Raw genomic sequence first — 12,328 nt, forward strand, 5'->3', positions numbered from 1 at the left:
AAACAGACAGATTGACTTTACAACAATGTCGATGTTCCAAGTAATATGCATTCAGCACATCATAAGTTTTAGGCTCAAACAGCAGAGTTGGGAAAAACTTTGAATCAGTTATTGGGAATTTAAATCAATTGCATACGCACAGAATGGTGAATTGCACTGAATAGCAATTATAATAAAATCTGCACATTCACACAACACAAAGAACAGAAATAGAACCCCCCCCCCCCCCTCTCAATTCATAAACTGGCTGTTTGCTACCTTCGAATTAAGTTCAGTAATTGAATTTAAAACTCATTCTAAGTTTAATCCTGAATGACGCAATCATGGTGGACAAGCATGGGTGTATCAGTTTTGGGGTGTTTCATACTACATGAGTAATATCCACAGAATATGTGTGAACTGAAGTCATTGTGCTCTCAACAACCAAATGTGTGTGATCTCACACACTAATGCTTGAACTGATATTGAAAATGTTGTAGATGCAGTTTTCAAGTACTAGGAAAAAGTATATAAAACCATTTCAGCATGAAGTCATGACCCTCCCTTGTATAAGATGACAAGCGGCGTTCCAGGCACAGAAAATCCACCTTGACAAATGGCATCATGTTTAGAGTAGTAACCAAACCAACTGCAAAAACACAAGCCAACAATTAGCTGAGTAAGAAGATAGCCAGGATTCATACAATGTCAAACCTGTGTATGATCTCAGCTGATTCCACCCAGGATAACCACAGAAAAGTTCTTCAATTAGTGAACTTGGAGATAAATGTGTGTCAACCAGTGGTCCAGAGCCACTTAAATGTGCTGCTACTCTCCCATCTGTCCTCACAGAGGATCAAATTACCATAGGGGTGAAGTGGAAAAGAGTGACAGACCTCCATCCCTGACAGCAGAGTATCACACAGAGATCTGAGTGCTCTGATTAGTGGGTAGTGCGTGTAATCAGGGAAACCCAATGCATGGAACTGCCTCAAACCACAGAAGACAGTGTAGCATGTTCCCTTAATTACTGATGAAAATTCCTTGATGGTGACTGCAGGAGTGTGGGAAGAGTGATGGTGAAGTGGTTTTACCAGGTGGCCCACCTTTCCCTGCAGGCTTGATTTGTAATGAAGTTTTGGAATTGTAGTTTAGTGATTAGCACAGTCTTGGTGCTCAAGGGAAATGCAGGTTTGAATTGTTCTGATGCTGTTCAACTCATTTTTCTTGTCTCATCTCTAGTTTTACTGTTAATAAATTGGCAAAAAAAGAAAAAAAGAAACAAGTTCTGTTTTCTGATGTACCACTTTTAAAAGGCTTTTTAGATTCAGGTTAATCAGAATAATGTATTAATTTTGTGGCCTATTGGATAGAGAGTCGGACTTGTAACATGAAGGTTGTGGGTTCGAGTCTCAGGTCCAGTAGGGATTGTAGGTGGAAAGAGTGAATGTACAATGCTCTCTTCCACCCTCAATACCACGACTGAGGTGAGAACCTTGAGCAAGGCACCGAACCACCAACTGTTCTCCAGGCACCGCAAAATTGGGGCTGCCCGCTGCTCCAGGTGTGTGTGTGTGTGTGTGTGTGTGTGTGTGTTTGTGTGTGTGTGTGTGTGTGTGTGTGTGTGTGTGTGTGTGTGTGTGTTTGTGCACGCACTTGGATGGGTTAAATGCAAAGTACAAATTCTGAGTATGGGTCACCATACATCCCATCCCTTTCACTTTAGTAAAAAAAAAGATAATCCTTAATTTCTATGAAAAATATTGCCAGTGATTGCCAAATCTTTTGCATAAAGTGACATTGTCATTTTTACAGATTGCCTGTACATTAACAGTACAAAATGTGATACAATAATGTTAATATTCCAAATAAAAAAAAATTGCTTTTTACATTTATTATAACATTAGTGTAATAAAAATCCCTAAAGTACATAACAGAACTTTAAAACAGTTGTTTTAATGAAAATTTTAATACAAATGTGTCACAGTGTCTGGGTTGTGTTCCCTGGGTATCCACTAGATGTCCTCCTTTCCCACGGTGTCTGTCACTTCATTAACCACATTTCCTCACGTTCTCTGCTTAATCATTGCACCCAGCTGTCACTGGTTACCAATCATTGCAGTCTGTCAATTCCCCATTAGCGTTGTCTATCCCTGTGTATTTATACCCGGTCTGTCTTAGTATGTGTTACGGAGTCCTTGTGAATTCATGTCCGTCATTCAGTCGTGCCTTGTGTTTGTGTTTTGTTTTATTGTTGGATTGTTATTCTGGTTTTGACCCATGCCTGGACTGTTTACTCTTTGGATTGCCCTTAAATAAAGACATACTCCCATTTGGATCTCTCTCCGTGTATCCTTGTATCACCGGGCGTGACAGAAGGACTCCGTCACAGCAAGATCCAGCGGTATGTCTTCTGATGTTTCCCGTTCCCCAGCCAGGATGGCGGAGCGGAGAGCGAAGGTACCATGGACTTTCCAGAGACAAGGCTAGTCACCGTTGACCTTTCAGAGTCAAGTCAAGTCACTGGTGATCTTCAAGGACAGAGTCAAGGCACCGGTGATCTTCAAGGACAGAGTCAAGTCACTGGTGATCTTCAAGGACAGAGTCAAGGCACCGGTGATCTTCAAGGAGAGAGTCAAGTCACTGGTGATTTTCAAGGACCGAGTCAAGTCGCCGGTGATCTTCAAGGACTGAGTCAAGTCACCGCGGATCTTCATGAACAAGGGCAGGTCACCATTGATGTTCATGAACAAATGCAAGTCACCAATAATCTTTATGAGCAGAGTCAGGTCAGCACCGATCTTCTGGAATCCAGTAGAAGCACCATGGGATTACCAGAGTTTCGTCCTCCCGTTGGTCCGGCCGCACGGATATCTGATCCGCCCTGGGGGCTTTCTGCAGCGACCACAAGGAAGTGGTGGTCGTCTGCTCCGCCCTGGGGCTCTCGTCCTGACCACACGGTTGTGGTGGTCTTCTGCTCCGCCCTGGGGAACTCCGGCCTCGACCACAAAGACGTGGTGGTCTTCTGCTCCGCCCTGGGGGACTCCATTCTCAACCACAAGGACGTGGTGGTCTTCTGTTCCGCCCTGGGGGGCATTCGTCCCGACCACACGGAGGTGGTGGTCTTCTGCTCCGCCCTGGGGGGCTCTCGTCCTGACCACACGGTTGTGGTGGTCTTCTGCTCCGCCCTGGTGGGCTTCCGCCCTGACCACACGGTTGTGGTGGTCTTCCTCTCCACCCTGGGGGGCTTCCGCCTTGACCACAGGGTTGTGGTGGCCTTCTGTTCCGCCCGGGTGGGCACCACGTGATGTCCTTCATGGACTTATGTTTTGTTTTTTGTTTTCTGTTGTGTTTTCTGTCTGTTCCCCTCTGTTAGCCTGGCTTTGACCCATGCCTGGACTGTTTACTCTTTGGATTGCCCTTAAATAAAGACATACTCGCATTTGGATCTCTCTCCGTGTATCCTTGTATCACCAGGCGTGACACAAATGATACATTAAATGATACATTTTTAACTTTTTTTACTCTCAAAAACTGTATATTCAACCGTATTTTATTATAAAATTATTTAAACTGACTGGTTAATTTTGTTAAAGTTTTTCACTGTATAACCATTTAACAGTTTTTTTTTTTTTTTTTACTGTAGCATTTATTGTCTTTTACCATACAATTTTTACATAATCTTATTTCCAAATTTGACTTTGAGGACATTTACCAGTTGTTTTTCTATTGATTAGATACACACAGAGTCTGAAATTAGCACTTGCTAAATGTACCTATTGAAACTACAATATTAATAGTTTAAATTGCAAAGTAAGTAAGACAGCATGGCCTTCAATTCTCTAATAATAACTTAACCTGAGTGGATAATTTATCACTAGAAATTGTTCTTATTTTGCCTCCATTTCACTCTTCTTTCTTTCCAAGTCCATGTCATTGTAGCGTGCAGGTTCTGTTGAAGTACGGGAAATGCATGTTGACCTTGAGGGAGGGAGGGAGTCAGATGAGGTATGGTTCCAGATTCTTTGTAAATACTCTTATGAGGAGCAGCTCCTCCCGTGGTCTGGAAAGATAAGATACCAACAGCAGCAAGCACTTGTTGTAGAACAGCCTTGATCAAAGAGATTACGAGCACTAACAGAGCTGAGAACTTAAACATTCTGGCTTTGAATGTGCAATGATCTCAGACATCATACATCAGCGAGCACATGAGATGAAGCCTCCACACACAGCCCACAACAAGATAGATCTCATGTTTTGAGGAAATGTCAAGTTTTATTGGGAACCCTAGTCCTACAGTAGCTTTCATTTATTAATTGTCAGTAAACTACCTGTTAGCATTACCATTTACAGTATGTCAGTGGCAGTAGATCTCACACACATTCCGAAAAGTACATGGACTAGATGCTGACATCTTTGTTTTATGCTACTTTTTTGATTACTGTACAGTATGTTGACTACAGTTTACCAAATAACTAAAAATGATTATTTAATCAATCTCATGTCATTCAAATCCTGAATGACGTTTTCTTTATGACAAAGGTGAGAGTACAGAGCTCTGGACATGATATGCAGGGGAGGAAAACAAATGGTGTGCATGAATTAAGAATCCATTGCCATGAATTATTAATTTGTTCCTTCATTTTATATAGTGAAAAACTAGAAAACGTGGGCATGTTGTAATACTTAATTTCCTAATTTTAACTGATTTAAATCGCAGTCATGAGATAATGAATTAATAAATTATTAATTTGTGGCCACAATTTCTTTTTTCTGCATGCCAAATTAGTAAATTCTGACTTTTTTATTTAGCACATTTCTGACAAATTGACTGAATAAATATGAAAATGTTTTTTACAATCCAGTTTGTACTGTAGTTATTATGAGTTATTATGAGTTTGCAACTGTGAGAAAGTCAGGCAAATTATGTTTTTAGTGGAAACTAAATCTATTAAAGGGGTCATATCATAAATAAATAAAAAAAGCTGGACATTTCTGCAACTTTCTGATGGCAGACATATGTACATTAACAGATCAGAAACTTTATTGTTAATAAAGACCCTGATTATATCAGTCTGACTTTAATCCTTGGTCACCTTTCATCTTCAGTTGTTTTATGAATATCATGACAGGATGGAAGCTCAGAAAGGCAGATGTATGTTGTTGCCAAATGAGGGGCAGCTAAACACTATATACTTTGAGGTGGTAGAAATGCTCATGAAAATAAAATTACAACTCGGGGGGGGGGGGGGGGGGTATTTAAAATATAAATTTATAATTTAAATATCATGTTAAATTATTGCACTTATAGTAGTAATGCTTGCATCTGTCTCTGCGTGACCTCAGCACTTCTGGGCACTGTAATCAAGACTATAAACAGAGATGTGCTGTATAGCTTTTGAAGGACAGGTACAAGAGTGCACATTCCATAAACTTGACATGAACTTTAGCATCAGTAAGGAAGACAGAGGGTTGCTTTGACATACCTAGACCTCAGTGTGCTCTATTGGTTTCGCCCAAGAGAACTGGTTTGAGATGAGCTGTCCACAGCAGGAGTTTGAGACTAATAGCTGCTGGTGTCATTCTTCCAACAGTTTACAATTTATGACATCATCCCTGTCGTCATGTGCCACGCCGGGCTGTTTAAAGAATCAATCAAATCATCTGTCCTAAAGAATTAGACTAAGGTGCTAGAATGCAGACTAAACATGTCTTTCTCTTCACTTTTCTTTCTCTTTCGGACTCATGGACATGTCACAAGTGCTATACACTCTCTTTTACTCCTCCTCTTTTATCTTTTCTTTTATCCTTTTAGCAATCCAATTCATTTTCACTGTGCATCCACTTAAAGCCACTTGTGTTTCTTTGAACTTGGATTTCTTAATGAAGATGGTTGCATAGTCACCACAAAACATAAAAAAAACATTGAAATGCCATTGAGCTGGCTGGGCTTGATATGCTATCAAATGAGACGTCGAGAGCTTTTAGTGTGACAAATTTGAATGATGCTGTTTTCCCCCTTGGGGAACCGATGAACTGAGAGGCCTCGGTTATGGATGGGATGAACTGGTCCATTGAAGGCAGAAGAATGCGGCTGTGTGACATATTAGTGCTTGGTAATTATCCATTGAAATGGATGAATAAGTCCGCTGGCAGTGGTTCAGCTCCGTCATCGACAGAAAAGCCCCCTGTGAGTAAATGTTTTGCCAGACTCTAGCAGCAGGAGAATAATTGAGACAATGAAGAGCTCATCACGTTCAAATTGCAATTGTTATTTTGGGCAAAAACATTTTTTTTTACAGGCTTCTTTATGCCTTTGTGCTGGAGTCATCTGCCAACTACAGATTTTTTTGTAAAACTGCTACAATTACACTTTTATTGCATTTAGTAAAGTTTACTTGAACATAGATGACCTTTACCATTTGAAACATCTTAAGCAAAAAAAAAAAAAAAGCTGAAAGGACAATATTATATATACATACTTTTGTGATAAATGTGATGGTACTCTGTGGTCTGTGATGAAAAATTTGGGTTTCTAAGCAGTTAAAATGCAGCACGAATAAGATGTTTGTTTTCTCGCAGCATATTCTATGTTTACTTTCTTGCGAAGACTTTGGTGTGTAGATTACACAAATCAGTAATGACGTGTAAATATCCACAGTTTGTGCATTTCCTTGAAAACTTGAGTGAACGCCAAATCACATAATGTTCATCATGTTGGTCTTTGAAGTTCTGACCTACAACACTGTAAGCATAATGTAGTGGCTTTGATTCAGTGGGAAACTAAACTTTGTGTTGCTTGTCTTCTAAATCAGTAGCAACTGGCTTTGCTTCAGGACTCAGATTTTAAACTTTTAAACTTTTTAAATTAAGTGGTGACAAAAATGTCTTTACACAATCTAACATTGAGTATACTGAAATTGACATCAATGCCAAAGACCCAACTATATGCAGATATTATAATATATATTATATTTACATGTAAGCATTTTCCTAATTGTATGTTGCTTCTACCAAATAAAGATTAATTTATAACAAAATACCTGCATTTGGTTAGACATATGGCTGCTGAATTCAATGACTAAAGGAAATGTTTTCTCCTTTCATTTTTTTTTGATTTATCCATACCATCTTAATTGTTTCATTTCGCATTGCTTTTCCCCACTTTCCATGACAGTAATTTTGTCAGTAAGTCTGTGATAAAACCTGTGGTCCATTTTTGGGCCATAGTCTACCAGAGAAAAATGGTTCTAAATTTACTATGTTTGATTATTTATTTTTTTTATCAGCTGTTATTCTAATCCCAAATTCACATATTTTGCTACTTGTATGGTATTGAGACAGACGCCTATATTGTTAGATATGGGGGTGTGGCGTCAGATTTCAGAGAAATGTTTACTCATGCTTTAAAAGTTAAGACTGCTCAGCGTTATTCTGGGCTCTTTATCTTGGGGCGCCTACAACCAATTTAGAAACCGCGAGGAGGAGGGCTGTTATGAGGATTACTGCACTGACTCATTGTCTCATAGTCAGTGTACTAAGAACCATTCAGTCTTTATCTGCCAGCTAGGTTGCCATAGTAGGGGACGAGAAAAAAGCTTGGGGGCTTTAATTGGAACTTGACCTTTGACCTCCTGTCTCCAAACACAGTTTTCTGCCAATTGTTGGGTTTCGGTTTGAGTCTCACTATAGTTAGTTGGGTTCAGAGATGAGAAAGCTGGTCCAAGATCAGTGTAAATAGAATGCCTCCTCCAACATAGTGCTGTCTCCTCTGATGATGCAGCTCCTCCATCAGGCCAGTGCTAGATTTCAGTTTTTGTTTTTATGAAAACAAGAGGGAGATGCTGTGAATTGCAGGCTTGTGTTTTTGATGGGAGCAGAGTTTCACAATGTCACATTCCATGTGTTGTTTCACACAATTTTGGGAAGGCTGAAAAAGCTGTTACTAATTTTCTTCTTTGGTGACTAGACTTTTAAACTTTTCTTAAGTTTTAAAGAGACAGATCTATCTATCTGTTTGTTTGTCTGTCTGTCATGAAAACCTGACTATTTATTTTCTATAAAACACAAAATATAAGTTTTTTGCAAAATGCTTCTTTTTCCATACAATAAAAGTGGATAATTTCAGGTTATACAAAACCAATATAAAAGTATGACAACAACCTATCCACCAGACCTGTGCACTGTATTCCAAATCTTCTAAAGCAATATATTAGTTTTATATGAGATATAATATTTTATATATTTATATGAAAATCAAGTGTTTTAACAGCAATGGTCATGTTTAAGGCAGAGTCCAACATGGAGTCTTCTTGTGTTCCACAACATGAAGAAGGATAAGTAAGGAAAGACATTAGAATAAGTAAATGATAAACTCTATATATAGTCAAAGTTCATCAGGTGGATGTGTCCGTTTGTATGTTACTGAAGGTTCAGTGTACTGGAGGTAGGGCTACTACACAAACATAGGGTCAGAAAGCTTGTAAAATGATCCTCAAGCACTGAGAACATCCTCTTTACTGGGGTCCCGCTACGCTTTACTTTCCTTTTCACTCTCTCTCTCACACACGCACACACACACACACACGTACGCACACACATTCCTCTCCAGTCACTGTGAGGGGCAGGCTCAGAGCATGCTAGAAGCCCAGAACAAAGTCATTCAGTCGCACGGTCACACACAGAGGAAACATAGAGAGAGAGAGAGAGAGAGAGAGAGCACCAGGGGAGGTGAACACTCCAGACTACATCTTCATGGACGCTGTCTTGTTTTCTTCATAACTGCACAGCTGCATTTCACATGCACTTCTAGCAACAGTTTGTCAAGGATTCAGTTTTTCCCCAACTTGATATAAAGGCAGGAAGTGTCTTGAGAGCCAGTGACAGGATCAATAATGAGTTCCAGGCAACGATCCAGTCCGGACGTGATCACCACATGCCCCAGGCCATCCGTACATCTCTGCTCATACTAATTCCACCTGACTTTGGACTGAACGAACCGAAGACACCCTCAAACGAACTTTGATATTTGCGACCTCACCCTCCTCTCCAGCTCCTGCCATGTGGTGGGGTTGGTTCTTGTGCCGCTGGTTGACCCTGGTAGTGCTGCTGGTGGTAGCAGACTGCGGAGGGGCTGAGCAAAGAAGAGGAGCAGAAGAAGGACTCAGAAGCTCCACAGCGAAATCTAATAGCAGCAGCGGTCGGAGATATCACCGGATCCAACAAGGACAGTGTAGCTACACTTTTATCCTTCCGGAGGGTGATGGAGGCGCTTGTCGAGACTTTAAAGCGGGCACCCCGTACAATGCCAATGCACTTCAGCGGGACGCACCTCAACCTGAAGCAGACTTCTCCAACCAAAAGATCCAGCAGCTTGAGCACGTCATGGAGAACTATACGCAGTGGTTACAAAAGGTGAGTTCTATTAACCTGCACAACGGATGATCGCACAATTATCGCAATTTCTGTATACACAATTATGTAGTGGTTGTAGCTTGCGTAAGCTGAGAGGAGCGAATGAACAGCTGTTCTTCAGTAGAGCAGCAGAGACGAAAGATAAGTGTTTTTAAAGTCTGAAATGCAAAGTTTGGTGTGTGAAAACTAAGGATATGCATGTCAGAACTGTTTATGAGTCTAAAGCTGACAGGGATCAGCACCGTTCTTGACGCTGAGCACTTCGACTGTTCGGTTGTCATCTAAAACTGTTTAGACAACAGTGAAACATCTCAGATGTTTTTTTCTTAACTGCATTCTTGGCTGATGTTCAGATGCCAGATTGTAAGGATGTGTTTTATGGTCACTGCACTATGAGTTTTGCAACAAGGCAGAGTACAAGCTTTACAATAACAGACCTGTCTTATTAAAAGCATTACGTTGGCCACTTTAGCTGTCAGAAACGTGATTTACATCAACACAAATCACTCTGTTCTGCCGCTGTCTGCTCGCATTGCACGACGTAACCGCCTGGAAGGGGAGTCTCGCTTTTGCAGATGTTCAGGTGGACTCCACACATTGTGTTGATGGCGGGTTGTCAGTCACCCAGATGGTAGTCGGGCGCGCTGTCTCTTTAATGACAGGAAGTCAGAGCAGACCCCCGGGAGTGCTTGAAGGAAGAGCAAAGAGGATCTATGCTTCTATTACAAGTTAAGCTTTAACTGTCCTGGCAGATATCAGCACGGCTTTCTAATGGTTTCTAAAAGCATCAGCTTGTTCCCCTTTCCTGTACAGTCCGCCCTAAGTATTGAGAGTTTGTTGTTTTTTTTGTAAGCTTGACAAAGTTGACTGAAATTACATTTATGCAGCAGATTAAAATAATTTTTTTAAATTAAATATTTGTTTGTAATGGATTAAAACATATTTACAAAATTTCCAAAAATCTGAGAACAACCTTAAAAGTTGACATTTGTTTAATTTAACTATTGTGATATATTTTTATGATTTAAAAAGAAATAGAAACATTTTCCATTAGTGGTCTCAAACATTTGGACTTCACTGTATATAGATATTATTTAAAAATATAGTGCCATTTGTTTTGATAGGTGCATGCATTTGTGTAGCAATTTTATTCGCTCCTGTATAAAAGAAAAGTGCTTGATCTTTTAAATTACTACAAAATTACATTTTTATTTCACTATAATTATTATTGTTCAGTTATAATGGTTGTACCACAGTCACTAAGTAGTTAATGGTAATTGCTTCTCAAACAGAAACACCTACAGAAACAACCAAAGGGTTCTTGGCTTGGACAACTCATCTAACATTGACTTTGTCACTTTCATTGGACAAACTAACCATAATTATTTAAAACACCCTCTTGTTTATCAGTACTGTGATCTTGGTGAGTAGTCTGAGATTAATTATTTGAATCTGTTTATTTTCATAAAACATAACCTGAACTTTTAACATATATGATGGATTACATGAAGAGTTTGGAATTAATTGTCCTTAACAATGTCATTTAGATTTCTCAAAATCAAGTTTCTCTTTCTTTCTTTTTATTTTCTTGAGTATAGTGTACACTAAATGTTAAACCATTTGTAACCTGTTTCATGTTCAATTTTTGTTCATTAAAATCAGAATCAGAATCTTTATTGTCATTATACATAAAGTACTACGAAATTATGTGCAATCCTATTTAAGTGGAAAAATAAGACGTAATGACTTAATTAGTGTTACATAATGATGGAATGGGTGGCCCCTGTCTGTTTTTTAAAAACAATCTAACATGATGGATTTAAGTAAAATTCATGGCTGCAACATGAAAATCATTCTGTTGACAGTCAAATTCCACTTGCTTTTCTCAGCATTTCCATTCTTGTCTTCATTTTGCAACGCCGTCCAACTTAATTAAACTGAAGGATATAAAACAGCTACAGATTAGTATTTGCAGACACTTGTAAGATCCTTTTTTTTTAAAAGGAAAACAAAATCTCGCTTGGCTCTATTTTAGACAGTCGGCTGAAATAATATTGTGGTGCAATGGTTAAAAACAAAAGAATGAAAGAAGGAAAAATAAAAGCCTTTTACCAGGACATGCACGATATCAAAAGACATACTACATTTCAGTATGTCAGAGTTCATAAAAAAACAATTTGGCAGTTCATGCAGTCTGAATTCTACACCAGTGAGGAAGTGGCTTATCATAAAATATAGTGAAAGGAGTACAAGCACATCTGCTAGCATTAGTAATGTCACTTTTCATCCTCACTGAGACTTTAAGTAGGAAAAAAAACATACTGTACCTTACTCCGATAAGGCGATGTTAATAGATCTTGACAGAGAAAGGTTATCTTGTTCAGTAGCTCTACCTAAGGAATTAAATCATATTTTCTGTATTTGAAATGTAACAGGATGGATAGCGCAAGAAAGATTGTTTTAGTAGAATGAGCTATGAGGCACAGGCCTAATTCAGGCTAACTGTGCCTAAGGCACATGAGGATGCAGTTAACATATTTCATGGGAAGGCAGATGAAGTGTCCTGCATTGGTCTATCTGTCTTAATCAAGTGACTGTGACTGTGGAGTAATTCTTAATACCACTCAAGCTGTAGGCTGATGAAAGACTGCAGATAGTGACTAGTCTGATGTTGGAGGTGCGGAGGGGTCTGTGTGGGGTCGATATACGTTCACTGTGGAATTCTGCTGTGCTGGGAGAAGAGAGTATCCCGATGACATTCTTGTCCAGTCAAAGGTGGCTTCTGTTTGTCCAAGGATTATCCCAGAAGCAGGAATGGTCCAAAGAGGGAGACTTTTGTGGATTGACTGTGATCTTTTATCATTTGTTTCAGGAAACAGACCACTTGAGGATGTAGCTAGCTATCCTCTGCTAATCTCAAATGCTTAAACTATCA

General features: G+C 39.4%; 1 protein-coding gene across 1 annotated transcript in view; it reads left to right on the forward strand.

The window, feature by feature from the left end:
- Nucleotides 1-8,618: 8,618 nt before the first annotated feature.
- angpt1 (angiopoietin 1) overlaps nt 8,619-12,328 on the forward strand; it is a 51,956-nt gene continuing 48,246 nt past the window's right edge. The window contains exon 1 of the mRNA XM_059556208.1: nt 8,619-9,393. Within this exon, the coding sequence (XP_059412191.1) occupies nt 9,040-9,393 (354 nt within the window). The 5' untranslated portion in view covers nt 8,619-9,039. The remainder of the gene's footprint in view (nt 9,394-12,328) is intronic.

The sequence above is a fragment of the Carassius carassius genome, chromosome 8, assembly GCF_963082965.1.
Source record: "Carassius carassius chromosome 8, fCarCar2.1, whole genome shotgun sequence".
NCBI lineage: Eukaryota > Metazoa > Chordata > Actinopteri > Cypriniformes > Cyprinidae > Carassius > Carassius carassius.